This window comes from Xiphophorus couchianus, chromosome 2 (genome assembly GCF_001444195.1).
Source record: "Xiphophorus couchianus chromosome 2, X_couchianus-1.0, whole genome shotgun sequence".
Lineage (NCBI taxonomy): Eukaryota > Metazoa > Chordata > Actinopteri > Cyprinodontiformes > Poeciliidae > Xiphophorus > Xiphophorus couchianus.
Genome location: NC_040229.1, coordinates 27906345 through 27924343, shown reverse-complemented (window position 1 = coordinate 27924343; position 17999 = coordinate 27906345). Strand labels below are relative to the sequence as shown.

The window sequence follows — 17999 nt, the reverse complement described above, 5'->3', positions numbered from 1 at the left end:
TGCAAAGCTACTCGAAGTGCCTCCGGAGAGACGTACTGCTACTTTGACCCCTTTGCTTTGAGTAAAATACCACAGAGGTTGTCGGCTGTTAGTCCACATGGTTGAGCTGTTTGTCAGGTTGTCACGGTAACCCTTTCCTCTCCCCCCCCATCAGGGTCGGTGAAATTCATCGACTACGAGTATGCTGACTACAACTACCAGGCCTTTGACATCGGGAATCACTTCAACGAGTTTGCTGGTAGGTCTGAGTGGGTTTTTCCACACATTAGCACAATAACTGCACTCTGTGATTCACGCAGCGAACAACTCGCATGTACAGAATGTAACGTGTGAAATCATTTCCCGTCTGTTTCTGTCGGGGTTTTTTAGGAAACAGGTGGATTCAGTACGACTTTCAGTTTCTCTATTAGCCCCCTGAGATGTTCACCTTTCAGATTCTTTATTTGTGATGGTCAGAATGCATTTATTTTATTCTGTGTATTTTATACATGTTCATATAATAAAGCGTAGTCCAACCATTAAAAAAATGATTTTGGGTTGAAAGTTATAACCAGGTGGAAGGAAAACTGGCCAAAAATGTTTAAATGTGGGCTTGGTTCTGTGGCGAATGCTGAGATAGAATGTTAAAAAGTAAACTCGTAGAAGAATTTAGGTATTTCTTTTTATATATTTAAATATTTAATATTCTTTATTCGAGACTCTTCTCTGGTTGTAAGGCGCAGAGAGAACTGGAGCTCCTCTCCTGTCTCATCCAGTGCTGGCTACTAAATTTTCCTTTCAAAACACAGAAACGCTCTGAAAAACACAAAGAGTCACGTTGTGGAAACTAAAGGAGCATCATCCAATCATCCTAAACCTTCAGGCTCTACTGTAACAACAGATTAGTATCACCTTTTAATTTGAGTTAACTAGACAAAGAACTGAAAGCAAAATTATATCCTGCACTATAAGCGCTGCTAAGCAAACATTAAACGGTGAGGACATTCCCTTTTGCTTAAGTGTGTGAATTAGAATAAAGTAAAAACTGAGATGAAGGTTGACATTATGATGATGAAAATGTCATATTTTGGTATCAGCAGAAATAACTTTTAGCCTATTTGTTATGTCAGGCTGTACACTTCTGTTTACATTTTGTTGTGTGTTTATACCATGAAACCAGAGTATTTTTTCTCAAGATTATTATCCTGCAAACATCAACACATGCCTATTTTCAGTCACAGAGTAATTTATATGGAAACTCTTGTCTCACTTAAGTCATCCACTTTTTTTAATCCAGACAGTGGCACGCCCAGAATATTTTCACCCTGGTGCCCAGACCAGGGCAGTAACGTGCTACGTTTTGGGGAAATTGTAGTCGGCGATTTTACAGAAGAGCCAATCGATTCGACACGTTAAACTTTTAATGAACTGTGTGATGCTGTGGGAGCTCTGGATGGAGCCAGCTGCACATTGTCAGAAAAAAACAACAAAAACAAACCATCATCTTCCTACTTCCCACTTCCTGTCGCCTTCTTTGTCGTTTTTGCCAGTAGCAACATCTGGCTGTTGATCACGTGACTCATGTGATGTGAAAAGCCACGTCATCGTAGCACAAAAACTTTTTCTTGAAATTGCCGCATTTCCATTAAGTGAATTTATTTCGTAATTTTAATTGAATTTTTAATAGAATTTTATTTTGTTATGTTTAATGAAAAAGGCTACACCTAATATAGCCATTACATTTAGGTTTATTAACCTTGGCCAATGGGTGACTATGGTTAAAAAAATGTCACTTATTTCACATATATATATATATATACTGTATATATACTGTATATATATATATATAATCCCTTTTCCCCCACTAGGGGTCGCCACTGAATCCAGATACACTGCATCTACAGAAACGTGAGGAAAAGATTAAAGTATTTTTTGCAACATCTGTTCCCAGATTGCTCTCTGAATTGGACAACTTCTTTCAAACTGTTTGCTAAGTACAAATAGATAATCATTGCCTGTATGGTGACTTTATGTACGATGAATTATTTAAAGAATATATCCAGTTGTCTTCCACACATAATATGTGAAGTAAATGTCATTTTTAACCTATTTCAAAGTAAACGGGCTCCGTTGGAAGTCTGAAAACCTTCTAATTAAGCTGACAGTAACTTCAGCTTGTCGTGTGTGTGTGTGTGTGTGTGTGTGTGTGTGTGTGTGTGTGTGTGTGTGTGTGTTGTGTCCAAAGGTGTGACTGACGTCGACTACAGCCTGTACCCGAGCCAGGAGCTGCAGAGGGACTGGCTGACCGCCTACCTGGAGAGCTACAAGCGCAGCACGGGCCTCAACGTCACGGTTACGGACGAAGAAGTCACGAAGCTCTACGTTGAAGTCTGCAAATTCTCTCTTGTAAGTCAGAATTATAGCACAAGCTAAGCACGTTGTGAGACACGTTGGAGAAATTTTAAAAGTCATCTTCTGTTTTTTTTTTTTAAGTTTTCCTTTCCTTCTGTTTAGTTTATAGTTCTGGGCAAATTCACACAAAGAAGAGGAGGGGAAAAAAAAAAACACTCACATTATGAGATTAGTGCTCTCATTTCAGCAGCATCCAGATGTGCGCAGACCTCCGAGATGACGGAGAGGGCATCACCTCACCGCCGCATTCTGATAATTTACTTTTCCAGCAACAACCCCCCCGTTTCTCTCCCCCCCCAAACCTCCTAAAAGCAAAACCAAACCATCCTGTTTAAGCCACCGCCGCTCAAAACTATGATGGACTCCGTCCGAGTTGATTAGAAGCCACCGCAGGGGGAAAAATGAAAGGCGGCAGCCAAAATTATTTTTCTTATGACCACAATTTTCGTTCTTTGGTGGCTCAAGTGGTGCTGAGCTATCTGTCTGAAAGTGCTTCCACAGCTCCAACACAATATGCAGAATTGTCCAAGCAATTTAGAGAGAGAGAGAAGGGGGGGCGGGGGGTGAATTTCTCTTTAAATAGCCCAGAAGTGATGAGAAAGCATATTACTTTTTAAAATAACCCATGCTTTGGCCAAAAAATAAAAAAACAGAGAGGGAGAAATTAGAAGAAAAAAAAAGCAGGGAGTGGGGGGCTGAGGGGCTGAGGGGGTGAAATACGGCCTGGAATGGAGTGGGAGAAGTGATAACGTCTTGTTGATTGAATTCAGATTTTCGGTGACAGACCAAAGAGGTTTTTTTTTTGTCTGACTGGGGAGATTAGAGAAAAATTGTTCACTGACACGTAACAAGCCAAGTTTCCAACTGCACTCGTTTCGACGCTCCGTGTGTCAGGAATGACTGATGCCAAGCCTGCTGCATTAAAACGGGGAACCTCGGCGACGAGACGATAGCCCTGTTTTATGTTGTAAGTGTTGGCTTTGATTAATATGTAGCAAAGATGAAGTAGCTTTAGGTTATGTAATGTGTAGGGAAGAGATCCATCCAGTGTCATTCTCACTTCTCTCCACTCATGGAGTATTTGAACCATAAATTTCAAAAGAAATATTCACTGGCTTCTCAATTATGAAATTTAGGGAAGTAATTACGATTTCAGTATTTTTAAATGTTTTTATTTAACTGTTACTGATTTTTTTGTTTGTTTGTTTGAACAAGCTATTATTGTGTCTAAATTATGAATGAACAGCTTCACATTATAGTTCTTTAATATACTCTTTCTTTACTCGGAGGCTTCACTTTGGAGGATTACGATGTTTAGCACAATGTATACAGCAAATATAATATTAATGTAACTAATTATATGACATTGCCATGCAAACCAGAATTATTCATAGTCTTGAAAAGGCTGGAAATTGCTTTCATTGTTTTCCAGGTCTTGATAAGTATGAAAAAAAACAAAGAATGAGCATTGAAAGATTTTTTGACTTCTTTTCTTTCCATCTGCTAAAAAACCCCCAAAATAAATAAATGTGATCACCTTTTACATTTTAACATTTTGATGTAAATTAAACTTTACCTTTGGTTTGCTACATCACACCGTTATTTTTTATTTTATTTGATACTTCAGTATTTTGATTTTGCATATACTGACTGACTGCACACTAAAATAAAGCAAAAAATAATTTCATAGCCTGTTCAATCAACTCCCAGTTCTGTTAGTTAGGTTGAACTGGACTTAGGTAAAAAATATTTTTGAAAATATAATAAAAGTAGCAAAATTAAGAAACTGCACCTTAAAGACTGCATTTATCTCCTGGAGTGATAGAGTTTGATGAAAACAAAAAACAAAAACAGCTAAATGACCTGATACCGTGCTCTGGAAATTGGAACCTAATTTTAGCATCTTTGTGTTTCGAGACTTTTGAACCCGAAGTGTTTCAGAGCTGGTTCAGCGTCAAAGTTTTGTTCTCAAATGTCCAAAATGCTGTAAAAACTGAGGAAGATTATGCAATGAATGGAACAACAAGTCTATGTTGTCTATGTTTTTAATAAACATGCAAAACAAGTGTAAAAATAAATGACATCAATCTGTGTTCAGCCCCTTTTGCTCTGACACCCCTAAATAAAACCAAGACAACTGTTTTTTTTTTTTAGATTATTTGTTAAAAGAAAAAAAAGAAAGTAAACCTCAATCCACAATGATGCTCTATTTTGTGTTCGTCCCTGAAAATCTGGATAAAAACACATTTATTTAAATCAAATGAAAATTACAACATGTGAAAATTCAAGGGGTGTGAATACTTTTGCAAGTCACTTTATGTGAGTAAGTAAAGTCAGTAACATGTACACAATATGCAGCACCTATCAAAAGTCACAAACATGGAAACAAAAACATACAAAATGTAGCAGAATTCTGGTCTTTTTTTAAATTATTATTTTTTTTTTTTCAAACCGTTTAGCTCTGTTAGTTTTACCTCATTTGACAAATAGACTAAAATGCCAAAGCTGCGACACTGGCTGGGAAAAAAAAATAAAAAATCAAGCTGAACTGCATTGATTCAGCAGCAAAGCCTCAGCTGATAATATCATCCAGTGGGAGAAGCTGTGTGGCCGATTGCCAAAGATGTAAAAGGAGCGAAGCTTCCCGCGTTCACCTCCAGCGAAGACGCAGCAGGGCCCTCGCAGCTCGTCCTCTTCCTCTGCAGGGATCCCCTCCCCTGACCCCCCGCCCTTCGTCTGCCGCTCCTGTGTCGTCGCAGCTCGGGCCCGCCGCTCCGTGGTGTCGCTCTTTCCTCACGTCTCCGTCGTCCTTTTTTTTCTTCTTTTCTTCCCTCTCTCTCTCTCTCTCTCTCCTCCGACTCCCCTCGGCTCGGCGTTAGATTAACGCTCCTCCTAATGAAGAGCAGTTACTAATCATAGTGGAAGCGCGCGCTCAATCTTTCCCTCCCCAACTAAGGACGGAGATTAGAGATGAAAATCTGCCAGGTTTGGCGGGGCTGTGGGGGAAGCCAAGGGAAACCACACAATGCTCCACAAGCATTTCATTCCACCCTTTATTTGATTATCAAATAAAAATGTGATTATATCATTGGGCCGCAGAACAGAGGCCCCCGTCTGGATCTTATTAGGACGTGCCATTAGTGGCCTTACCATGAAGATTTACAATAAGGGTGGAGAACAACAGAAATTTATGGAGGCATGGAAGTCCGCAAGCCTAAGTGAGCAAGGCCATTAAGGAGGGAACTATTCAATACAGAGGGTTTGTCATTCTGACTGAGCGGCGCGCAACTGGCATGCAGCGGCAGCAGTTTTGGAAGCGGTTACAACCCGACAACTGGAGGTCACACAGTGTGTTTTTACAGCCCTTGCAGCATGGCACGAGGAGCTGTAACCAAACATTAAACTACAGCGCTGCAAAAATAAGCTTCAGTTTCACACTCTCTACTTCCTCAAAGCGAGTTCAGAGTCTTCCGCGTACGTTTTTTTTCCCTCCCTCGCGGTTGTTTAAGAAAAGATGCACATGTCTTGACGCCCACGTTGGCTCCCACCTATCGGAGGCGGCGGGATCCCGAGGAAGGGAGCCCTTGCAACCAAATGGGATCCATTTTTTTATTTTTTTTTAATCATCTTTTCCTTGAAGACGATTTGAATCTCCACAGAGAATCTGTAGACCCGTCGTATGTTATTGTTTACATCCGGAAATTTCACGTATGTGCACATTGCTGGTGGTCAGAAAGATTATTCTTTCCGTAGCGTCTCTGGTAGAACAATTCCATTAACCAAAGGAAACCTGGAGATGTAGGTATTATTAATTTATCGCCACAGGAAAGGGAAAGCAACGCAGACAAACAGTTGAGCAACAGCTCAGAACCACTCATATTGTTCTATGTTTTCACTCTGTATGTTGGCTACGCCATACACAGACCCGTTGCCATAGCAACTGATTGACAACTGCTCCGCTGGTGGGTAAATGCCAACATTTCGCACAGAAAAAGCAGAACATTCAATCGGTTACAGTATTGTGTTTTCAGGCTTGACGTTTATTTTGTGATTATTAGTAATTGATCGTCTCAACACAGCAGTGGTTGATTTGCGAATTTAAACACCTTCTCTGCTCATGATCTGTCGGAGAGTCGGTGTCTGGAACGCAACTGAAACATACCAAATTCTGCAGCACATCTACATGTTAAGGTTGTCAAAGTCAAGCTAGCGTAACAGACATACTTCCCTCTCCTTCACTACTTTTTTTTAAAGACTTTTCCTGATCTTATGATCTAGTTATTGTGGTGTTGACAGTTAAACGATGCGTACATTTAAGATGTAGTGCATTATGTTGACAACTCAACAGCTAAAACCAAAGCTAGTCACTGTTGGTAAACAGTTTTTTTGCCCTCCAGCAGGAAGATGGAAGGATCTTGCGCTTATCAATAAGGTATCTATTAGATCAGCATAGCCTTGTATAAGATTGTCACTCTATGAATATTTTGAATGACAGTAAGATAGTTTTATGGCGTAAGCGTTTCCAAAAGAGTTGAAAACAAGCAGGACCTAATTTATTTAATTTAATACAAGAACAGCAGAACAAAATAATACAATATGGTTATTATTATTACAGTTATAATAATGTGTTAATTGTTTTTATGACATGTTTTTAATAAGCAAAATACATGAAGACCTGCTTAGCTCTGCTGTAAATGTCCTTTACTTGTATAGGTCTTTTTCTAGTCCAGAGGACTTCTCTCAGTCATTCCCACTCTGATGGTGGTGAGCTACATTGTAGCCACAGCTGCTGCAGAATCTGCAGAATTTCAATACCAGCAACCCACCAGTTACAGGACAATTTCCATTGACAGTCTTTGTAGTTATTTAGTGAAGAATCGAGATAGAGCCACGAAAACGTTAGCGAGGCCTAAGCCTAACCAACCTTTGTTCGGTTAATAATTTTTACCGAGATGATTTGTGTTTTCCACAAATTGTTTCTCTTTCTCTTCCACCAGGCATCCAACTTCTTCTGGGGTCTTTGGGCCATCCTGCAGTCCCGATTCTCCTCTATCGACTTTGACTTCCAAAGGTTTGTACACATGGCGACGGGTCCTCACCGCTGAGGTCGCTGTAACAGAAACTCAACACAGCGATGATATCCTTCATTAACTGAAAGCATATTTCTTTTTCTCACTCTTGCGTAAAAGCAGAATGATATCCACATCTCCTCTTCTTGTCACTTCTCCTTGTAGACAAAATATTTACTTGGGGGAATTCTCTGCTTCTCGTCACTGTTGCGCCACACATCACGATAGGATGCAAGCCAAAGCTTTCATTAAGACTTTCAAAGGATGCCAGAGGTTAATTTCTTTTATTTTTAAATTTACAACAGCGTGCATTAGGGTTATTTATCTTAAACGAGTCCAGGAGACATTCCTCATCGCCTGACAGTAAAGTTCAGGAGGGCACGACGCTTCCCTCCACACCCCCACCTTCCACCCTGATGACTCGCTTTCCTCTGTGCCCCGCACCGGCAACAGTTGTGATCATGATCCTAATCACTATTGACATAAGGCACCCTCCCCTCTGTGTGGCTTTCTCTGGCCGCTTGCTAGATCAGCAACGGGGGCCCCCGCCACATTTCGATATGGGCCTCGGAGGAAATGTGATCCAGAGGGGCGCTGGGGCACAGAGGCGCTATTGTTTCCGTGCTGTCGACCCAGCCTCGCTATACGTCTTGCGTAGCCGTCTGCTACTTTAAGCCGCTGGCTGAGGTTGTCCTAAAGTGCATGTGGAGGGTTGGGTTACGTTTCTTTAACTGGAGGGGTTAAACTAAAATGAGCTCTAAGAGCAACGGTAACGACAGGGAACCAAGTCTGATCTTTGAAAGCGGGCAACTCCGCTAACCTCTGCCATCCCTTAATACATGCTCACAACCATTCAAATTCTTTGTGTCTGCTCAAAGTCATAATTCTTTATTTTAACAGGCTCAACAAAAAGAAACATTGACAGCCAGGGTTCTGCCGCCTCTCTGTTCTTTGTTTTCATTAGAAAAGAAACAATAAAATGAAAAACTCTGGGACAAAGAGCAACTGTTGTACTTGTAGCTAACAGATTTATTAGCTAAATGCAACACTTGCTCTGCATTTCTATTTCTATTTTGAAATGGCCCTCTTCATTTAAACGTGAACTTATGGGCGACTGCTCAGAGATGGTGAGCATGTTGCCAAAACAAATAAATAAATGTGAACTGACCAGCAGCAACATGCTAGCAGTTAGCTTTCAAGCTAATGTAGTTAATACCAAAAGTTAGATCTTAGTATAACCTCACACTCCACATTAGGTAAACAAAAAGGGCTCTGTCAGCACAATTAGACAGACGGGACACACCACCATGCACACACACACCTAGGGAGAGTTTAGAGAGACCAATTTACCTAACAGTCACGTTTTTTGGACTGTGGGAGGAAGCTGGAGAGAACCCACCATGCACAGGGAGAACATGCAAACTCCATGCAGAAAGACTGGGAATAAGGAATAAGGAAACCCAGGACCTTCTTGCTGCAAGGCAACAACTCTACTAACTGCGCCACTGTGCAGGCCTCAGTCTTTTACTGAAGGTTAAATAGACAGAAATAGAAAAAAAAACATGCACCGTTCAACAGCTATGTAGGCGCACAGGTTCATAGCATCTAAAACAGGGGTGTCAAACTCCAGTCTTCAAGGGCAACTGCAACTTTTAGATGAGCCTCTGCTGCACCACCTGAACAGAATAATTAGGTCATTAAGGCTCTGGAGAACTGATCTACACAAGGAGGAGGTCATTAAGTCATTTCATTCCAGTGTTTTGTACCACATCTAAAAACTGCAGGACAGCGGCCCTCGAGGACTGGAGTCTGACACCCCTGATCTAAAGTCAACCTGTCTCACTGCTGGAAAAAAAGTTATGGGTTTAAAAACTGAACTATGTAAAGTTTCCACAAATCCCCCCCAAAAATTTGACTAAAAGCAACCAAGAAAACGAGGCGATAAATGCATTTAGGGTCATTTTCAAATGAAACTTGTTCAGATTTAATCGGTTTCATTTCACTGCTAGCGTGTAGTAAACAACTTCCTTTAAGGAGAGACCTAAAAATAGACTTGAGCTCAGAGCGAGTAGAAGTTATTTTCGATGAATTAGAATATTTTTGAAAAGTTAATTCATTTCAACAGCTCACTTCACTGAGTGAAATGCGCTATGTAGATTAACTCCACACAGACTGTTGCTTTCAAGCTTTTATTTCTATTAATTACGACAACTTTCTGCTTTCAGCCGCCGAAAACTTGACATTTAAGATTAGATTACAGCAAACCAATAAAAACATTTTGATACAGAAACCTGGCTTTGATGAAAGGTATGGTTAATACCTGCTTAAGAGTTTTGACTTTTAAAAAGTCATTTTGGATCTGACAAAGGAGCCTCGTCACGCACATGCTAATTTATTAAATGTGCGCGTGCGCAGGCGTGTATTCGTGTGCGTAAGAAACTTTCCTCCCAGCTCTCTATCCCCATGAGTCAAATCTTTGCCGACTTCCCAACGAGTGACAGGCGTCACACAGGCCTTGTGCTCTAACCAGGTCCAGATGTGGATGTGACAATGGAGAGCCACAAGGGGAATGCGAACCCGCCCTCCTCCTACCGTCCTTATTTACTTTCCTCTCATGATTTTTATTCATGTGTTGAAAGTGTGTCTGCGAGTCGGCGGTTTCGATTTGTGGACGTCCTGGCAGGCCCAGCTGTTATTTGACAAAGACATTATTATGAGGAAATGAACAAGGAGGAGGCCCACTGTTTGGAGAAGTCGGGCTGCAAAATTGAAGGAATTGTGCACAAAAGCACATTGTGAAAGGGAATACCTGCGCTTCATGCAGGGGCTGACTCTTCCCCCGCCCCCACCTTTCTGCTACATAGAAAAATGTCTCAGTTTCATCTTTGATGATGATAAACACTGAGCACTCGAGTTTCACCTGTCGACCTTAATATAGTTAAGGATGACTGAAATCGTATGTGAAAACAGCTGGTCTTAAAGAAGTAGGTTCCAGTGTATCAGTGTATTAGAAATCAGTGTTCATGATGAAAATGATTAATGGGGAAGTACTTTGTATTTTCTAGGCACATACTGACATTTTATAGCACAATCAAGTAGCTGTTAATCATACATATACTATATATATATATATATATATTAAATATAGCTTGAAAAAAATTTGACTTCATAATTTAGCGCCTTGAATCTTGACTTTTGTCTCTTTAAGAAACTCCTACTCTCTCTGAAACTCCGCCTTCAGGAAGTCGTCACATTCAACTCCTTCAGACTAGGGGCAGCATTACAAAAAACAACTTTTTTGAGCTTTACATCATGTTATAAAGTTATTTCCTCATCAAATCCTACCTGGAGTGTTTAATTGATTCTTTCATGCATGCTTGAGGAATCCTTTAATCTAGCATGGCAATCATCCAGCTGTGCGAAACGAATGGGCGCGCCTAGCTCTGCCTTCGAGGACGAAGCTCCTCCTCTGAGCCCTCATTTGCGACTCCCCCACTCGGTTCCTTCAGACTAGCCAGCAGCAATTAGCAAACACCTGGTGGAACTGCACATCTGCTGAGCTCATTATAGGAGCTAGTTCTCAGTGAAGCTCTGGTAAAGACCTCGTTAAAGGGTTAATAGAAGAACGATGTTGTGATGACTTCCTGAAGGTGGAGTTTCAGAAAGGGCAGGAGTTTTTAAAGAGACAGAAGCCCAATTTCAAGGCATTAAATTACGAAGTCAAATTTCTTTTAAGTCATACAGCATTTTTATAACAGCTGAAGGTAACATAGTTTCTTGATTGTTCTATTAAATGGCACCATGTGCCTGGAAAACACATAATACCGCCTCTTTACAGCACATACCAATAATGACACCTCAGACCTGCCACACTAGACAAAGTCAACATGCTGACAGTAACCGGATAGTGCTTTGCGAGACAAGGCTCACTTTGACTAAAGTTGTTGTGGTGTTTTAATATCATGAGGTCTCATTGCACTCCAACACCTTGGTTGTTGCGTTTGTGTCTGAGCGAGAGAACTGTCAGTCATCTCGCGGGAGCCCGCCGCTCTCAACGGATTAAGCCTGTCCAGAAAAAAATGCCTTTGAAACCTCGCCAAACCAGAATGAGGGAAGTGAAAATTGCCTGCTGAGTTTTGCCAGGATAATACCAAAAAAAAATTGTTCTTCCTCCCAGTATTGTGGGCACATATTCGGCTGCACCAAAAGCATGTGTCTTTGTCATAATCTTGGTGTTGAAGGGTCTCCGATTGGAGTGGCAGGAACTACAAGGAGGAAATAATTCCACTAGCAGAAGACAACAGAAGACTCACTCTGAAACAATAATTAGAGATTGCTGTTTTACATAGAAAATGCAAGAAGGGCAGCAGAGTGATGGCACACAAGTATCTGAAAAGCATGTGTCTGAATTATCTTTTTTGTCTCACTAAAGCGGTAAGAGCGAGAAAACCGATTCGGCATTGAGGAGTTCAGTGAAAGCACTAATTAAAGGACCAACTCCTCTCCGCGCCTCCATTTTCTTTCGCTTTTCAAACTTCGCTTCATTTCAAAGGGGTATAGTATAATGGCCAAGGGCAACAGTGTACTCAGACATCAGATTTATCGAGACGCTCAAACACAGTGAGGTAGGAGCGAGCACTAAACCACTTTCATCATCACCGTTAAGCTGTCCTCTGAAGCTTTCAGACTCAGTACTTAATCCAACAAAGACCCGATGCGGTTTTATGATTCGCAACTTCTGCGAACAAAGACACCGTGCCGACCACGGGCTAGAAAACTCCCGCGTGAACTTTTTGTAAAACACACAATAAAGGACAACATTATTGTACATTACCTTGCAACTCACTTGGTAGATAACACTTTGCTTTTAGGGTTCATCCTTGCCTGTGTCTATCCGTGGTGACGGGTAAACAACATCTAGGCTGTAGGAACAAACAGTCTGAACATCACAAACAGAACAGAGACCTCGATCTTTATTCTTAAGAAAAGTATTTCATTTTTCTGTGTAGACAAAGCAGCTCATTTTCCCTTTAGATAAATACGCCTGGAGGCGTGTTTCTGAATTTCTGACATCACAATAACCTTTGAGTTTCTGGTTAACACAGTAGCTGCGTTTCCATTCACCAGATGACTGCGACATTTGCTTAACGGAAACACGCCACTTTAAAAAAAAACTCGTTTGTCAAAATGTTTTGGTGGTGGCGTTAGGTGGGTTTTCGGATGTATTGGTTTATTTCATAAAATTGCAAAAGAAGCACTTTTTTTCGTGCCACACAAATAAGGTGATCGGCAATCGGACGGACGATGCCACTAGCACAAACCACGAAGAAGATGACAGGAAGTAGTTGGAGGATCACGGTACGGCGTGGTTTTTCAACAACTTTTTGCATAAGTCAAATGGACAAACTTATTCATGGGTGATTTTAATTTCATTTCTTAATTCATGGAAACACCGCAATTTCACACCGAAATTGTGCTTTTTGTCGGCAATGTTGTGTGCATGTTTGTAATGGAAACGCAGCGAGTGTTAAAAATGGTTTTAGTATTTCCTCAGGCATTTTATAAAAAAGTCTTATATTACTAAACTAGACCTTGCCAAACATAGTCAAGAGATACTGTAAATGCAAAACCCAAGAAGGACACACATAACAAAAGTGGAAGGAGGGGGTGGCAGAAAATAAAAATAAAGGAAAAGACATTCATGACGTCCTACCTTTACTTCACAAAGCAACAATAGCATCCTTTAGTCTGTTTTTCTGATTAGAACAACAAATCTCTTCAACATCTGATGTGTTGAAAGGCACTGAATAAGAGTTTTAAAGAGGAGATTGAAATTAGGAAAAAAAAAATTCCCATCACAGCTAAAACAGTACGGAGTTGCAATGTCTTATTTTTGATTTTAGTATATAGATCCAATCTCTATACATGAGATTATCAGGCGACGTGTTAAATTGTTAATGGGTTCATCCACCTGCAGGAAAGGAAATCCATCCCACTTCCTTCTGACTTCATTACAACTACTCCAACTATTGTTCTTTCAGGATGAGATTTTTATTCCTTACTATTATCTATACTCAAGATTCTTATTTTGAAGTATGTGAGGAAGTAGTTCCTATGTTGTTTGGTTAGCATTAGCACTGAAGCTGTCCCACCACCGCCACTATGAGCAGCCACTTGGTTACCAAATAAAACGATTCAATCACAGAGTGGAAGACAAGATGCTCATTTTTAGAACTTTCTAACTAGCTAACATTTAGCAGCTAACATCTGTTGATATCATTTCGTTTAAAGCTGACCTAGTTAGCCACTTTCTAACTAGCTAACATTTAGCAGCTAACATCTGTTGATATCATTTCGTTTAAAGCTTACTTAGTTAGCCACTTTCTAACTAGCTAACATTTAGCAGCTAACATCTGTTGATATCATTTCGTTTAAAGCTTACTTAGTTAGCCACTTTCTAACTAGCTAACATTTAGCAGCTAACATCTGTTGATATCATTTCGTTTAAAGCTGACCTAGTTAGCCACTTTCTAACTAGCTAACATTTAGCAGCTAACATCTGTTGATATCATTTCGTTTAAAGCTGACCTAGTTAGCCACTTTCTAACTAGCTAACATTTAGCAGCTAACATCTGTTGATATCATTTTGTTTAAAGCTGACCTAGTTAGCCACTTTCTAACTAGCTAACATTTAGCAGCTAACATCTGTTGATATCATTTCGTTTAAAGCTGACCTAGTTAGCCACTTTCTAACTAGCTAACATTTAGCAGCTAACATCTGTTGATATCATTTCGTTTAAAGCTGACCTAGTTAGCCACTTTCTAACTAGCTAACATTTAGCAGCTAACATCTGTTGATATCATTTTGTTTAAAGCTGACCTAGTTAGCCACTTTCTAACTAGCTAACATTTAGCAGCTAACATCTGTTGATATCATTTCGTTTAAAGCTGACCTAGTTAGCCACTTTCTAACTAGCTAACATTTAGCAGCTAACATCTAATAACATCACTTAATTTAAAGCTGATCTTTTTTTGAGTTTTGACCCCAAACTTAAGGTCATTTGGCGCTGACTTTCAGCTAAACTAGAAGAAGCTACTCTGAATACTTGCTGCTTAATTAACACTTTTAATGTAGTTTAACAGCTATTCTTTTTCTTCCAAAAGTGTGACTTCACCTGAGAAGCATGTCATTATTGGATCATTTCAGGCTGTTGACGCCGTTCTCACAACAACCATATTCCTCAAAACACGTTTAAATCGAGAGATATTTGAACACGCAGATGATAATAAAATTTATTTAGCACCCAAATTTGTGGGATTATTGTTACTGGAATTTCTGACTGCTCCAAACCCTGATTTCAATAGAAATACGCCCACATGACACTGATACACTCAAGGTAAGTAACAGATACACAAGCTGAGTCTGGGCTTAATTACTGTACCTTTATGTCAGTGCTTTGATGAAATATTGTAACTATTTAAACATAATTTATTCCTGTGTGGAACTGAGCTTTGATTTAAGATTTACACTTCAAAACACTTCTGGAAAGTAAAAACTATTGCTAACAGAACAATTTTATTTAATTGTGTTAAAACTGAGCATTGAGGAACATTGAGGTTCAAAACAATACGTGACTTTGTTTCAACGGGAATAAAGTCACATAAAAACAAAGAAGAGATGTGGAAGACAATTTAATAAATACTTATTCCAAACGTTCTTTAGTTAAATGATCATATTTTTCAGTTTATTACTCATGGTCTCTAGTTTTAGGGAAAAGTGAATGATACTTATATGTAAGTATATGTAAGGCAATTTGCCCCTCACCAAACTTTTTTATAGCGTTTATGCGTCAAACTGAGAATTGTTATATAATCTATTAAAATACGCTGTAACTGGTCAAATAATATAAATATGTCTTTTCCCTTTGTAGTCTATTTTCATTGTATGTATTTTCTTCCTTTTACGTCCTTTTGAAGTTTGGATTTCTCCGTTGTGATGAAATGACAGAGATAATGTAAGAAATAACCAAAACAAAAATAAAGTCACAGTTTAGTAGTTTAGCAACAACGCTGTTCAAAGAGCTTTGAATTAAAAAAATCACTTTATGAAACAAGCATTTTGTCAAATGTCACAATTAAAATCATCTGGCGAGTTATATATTGATAATATATCAATCGGTATACTATATAATATAAAGGCAGCTCTAAACAGGTGGGTTTTCAGCCTAAATTTAAAGGAAGTCAGTGTTTCAGCAGTTTTGCGGTTTTCTGGAAGTTTGTTCCAGATTAATGGAGCATAGAAGGTGAGCGAGGTAGAACTGGGTCGATGTGCTCAATAAAAACAACGCAGATGCAAAAAAATGTTGAAACTGGTTAAAGATGTATTTCGAGTGTCATTCAAACCCAATCCAGTCACAATTTGTTTTCTACTTCCTGCTCTCTGTTTTGTCCCCAGGTACGCCATCGCTCGACTCAGCTACTACTTTGAGAAGAAAGAAGAATACTTCGAATTGACGCTGAGCCAGTTAACCAACTAGACTATTGAATTAAACCTCGAAGCGACCTCCCTCATCCGCTGTCATTTTTATCTTTCATTTAATTTTTTACAGGCTACGACACTCAAAAAAGCCGTTTCTGAAACGTAAACGTAAGGAGCCAGCCTGTAAAAGTGTTTCCTTTTGTTTGTTATTTCAGTCCATGGGGAGATTTAATGTGTTTTGCTATCGCCGTGATTTATTGAATATTTATTTTACCACAGTCACTATGCCGATAAGCCTGTTTGGCAAATTGAAACAAAGCTCATGCCAGAAAAGCATTAATTGTTCCCACAGCCAAGTTGCATGAAGCCACAAAAACTGAGCCTGATCATAAAAGCCATAAGAGGGTTATTTGTGGGCTTATTGAGCGTGTACCACAGTCCTGATGGAAAACAAGTTTTCATGTCAGCTTAGTCAAAGTTGGAAGTTATTGGGAAATCTTTCCGTTTCCTCAGAGCACACTGTAAAGCAGCTGTCGGCACCTTTTCCAGAGTTTCCCAGCTGTAGGTAGCGCAGCACTTCCTTTGAAATGAGTAGAGCATTGTTAAAGCGTTCAAATTGTCTTAACTCGCAGCTTAACAAACTGCTAATTTACCAGAAGGTAAACAAATCGGATACGAACTGAGCGCTTGAAATTCTTGTGAAACACCGAACGACACGGCAGCACAAGTCATTTGAGGTAGTTGCATCTTTGACGGTTTTTTATTTTATGTTTTATAGCCACTTCGAGAAGAGAAAGTCGCCGTGGTTGAGCTGATTCCTGTTTGCTGACAAGTTGGTATTCACACCACGAAAACTATAGCTTTCAAGAACTAGATTGATGCTACAATTATAGTCTTTTTTTTTTCTGTGTCAGAAAATGCTTATCATTATGTCTAGTGCCAGAAAATTAGCCCTAAAACATTGTTTTTATTGTTATGCTGTTATGACTCGCTCTGCATTTAGAAAAAACTGGGCAGCAGAGCATGAACCGGCTTGAGTCGTGAGTCATTCGGATAAATCACAGTTGATTTAAATCACAGTTGATTTATCCGAATGTCTCACATTCTCCATTTATTACAGAGAGCAACTTAGGGAGGATTCAAATATATTTATGCTAGGAAAAGTAATTAAAGAAAAAGTTAGCTAAAGTTGCAGAAATCTGTGTGTACTGCTTGCAAATTACATTTTTTTTTGTATTGTTTTCTTTCTCTGGTTTATGTTTTTGCTAGAAATACAATGTGATGCTAAAGTAACCAACTGCGTTCTAAAAGTTGATCATCCCTGTTTAAATGTCTTGGTTTTATTATTTTGTTTCAAAACGTTTTCCACCTGTAGCGTGATCTTTATTTAGAACGATGCAATTTTAAAAATAAGCCTCAGGATTTTATTTTTTCTAAAGGGTAATTTGGTACCATCCGCCTTCGGGAGGCTCCTGTCAGCTTGTCATCTGGACTTGGTTATATTTGGAACATCAATTTGCTTAACGGAAATACTTTTCGATAACAGGTTTTGGTGCTAGGTTGAGGTTTTATTTCTTTATTTTTTGGCCATATTCATATCTGCTAATTTCGCAAAACTGCAACGGAAACACTTTTTTTTCCCGCACAAGTCACAGGACTAGACGTTGCCACTGGCGCAAACCACGGAGAAGAAGCTAACAGGAAGTGGTTGGAGGAGGATCGCGAGTAATTTTAATTATGTTTCTTATTTAATGGAAGCATGTTGGATTTTATGCGACATTGGAGGAATAAAGACAAAGATCACGTTTGTAATGGAAATGCAGCTACTGTGAACTTCGTTTTCACCTCTTCCACAGGAACTTGACTGTTTTGGGTTAAGATTAGTTTGCATTTACAATTGCTCATATGTTCATCCACAAGGAAAACACGAAGAAACCTCTGGTAGTCTTCAAACCGGGGTCATCCTCTCTCAAACTAACAGATATTGTGGTTAGATAACTACAAGTTAAACATAATAACATAAGTAAACATAAATGAGCAACGTGATTAATAGGCTCAAC

At 39.5% G+C, this 17999-nt stretch overlaps 1 protein-coding gene across 3 annotated transcripts in view; it reads left to right on the top strand.

Moving 5' to 3' along the window:
- The window catches only part of LOC114150675 (ethanolamine kinase 1), a 30637-nt gene extending 13288 nt beyond the window's left edge, over positions 1 to 17349 (top strand). For 2 of the 3 annotated variants that reach the window (XM_028027285.1, XM_028027269.1), the window contains exons 5-7: positions 155 to 238; positions 2225 to 2385; positions 2494 to 3060. In XM_028027285.1, the coding sequence (XP_027883086.1) occupies positions 155 to 238; positions 2225 to 2385; positions 2494 to 2700 (452 nt within the window). In that variant the 3' untranslated portion in view covers positions 2701 to 3060. Of the gene's footprint in view, positions 1 to 154; positions 239 to 2224; positions 2386 to 2493; positions 3061 to 7388; positions 7463 to 15915 lie in introns of those variants that run through there. The other variant, XM_028027278.1, reaches the window with a different exon arrangement.
- Positions 17350 to 17999: the final 650 nt, after the last annotated feature.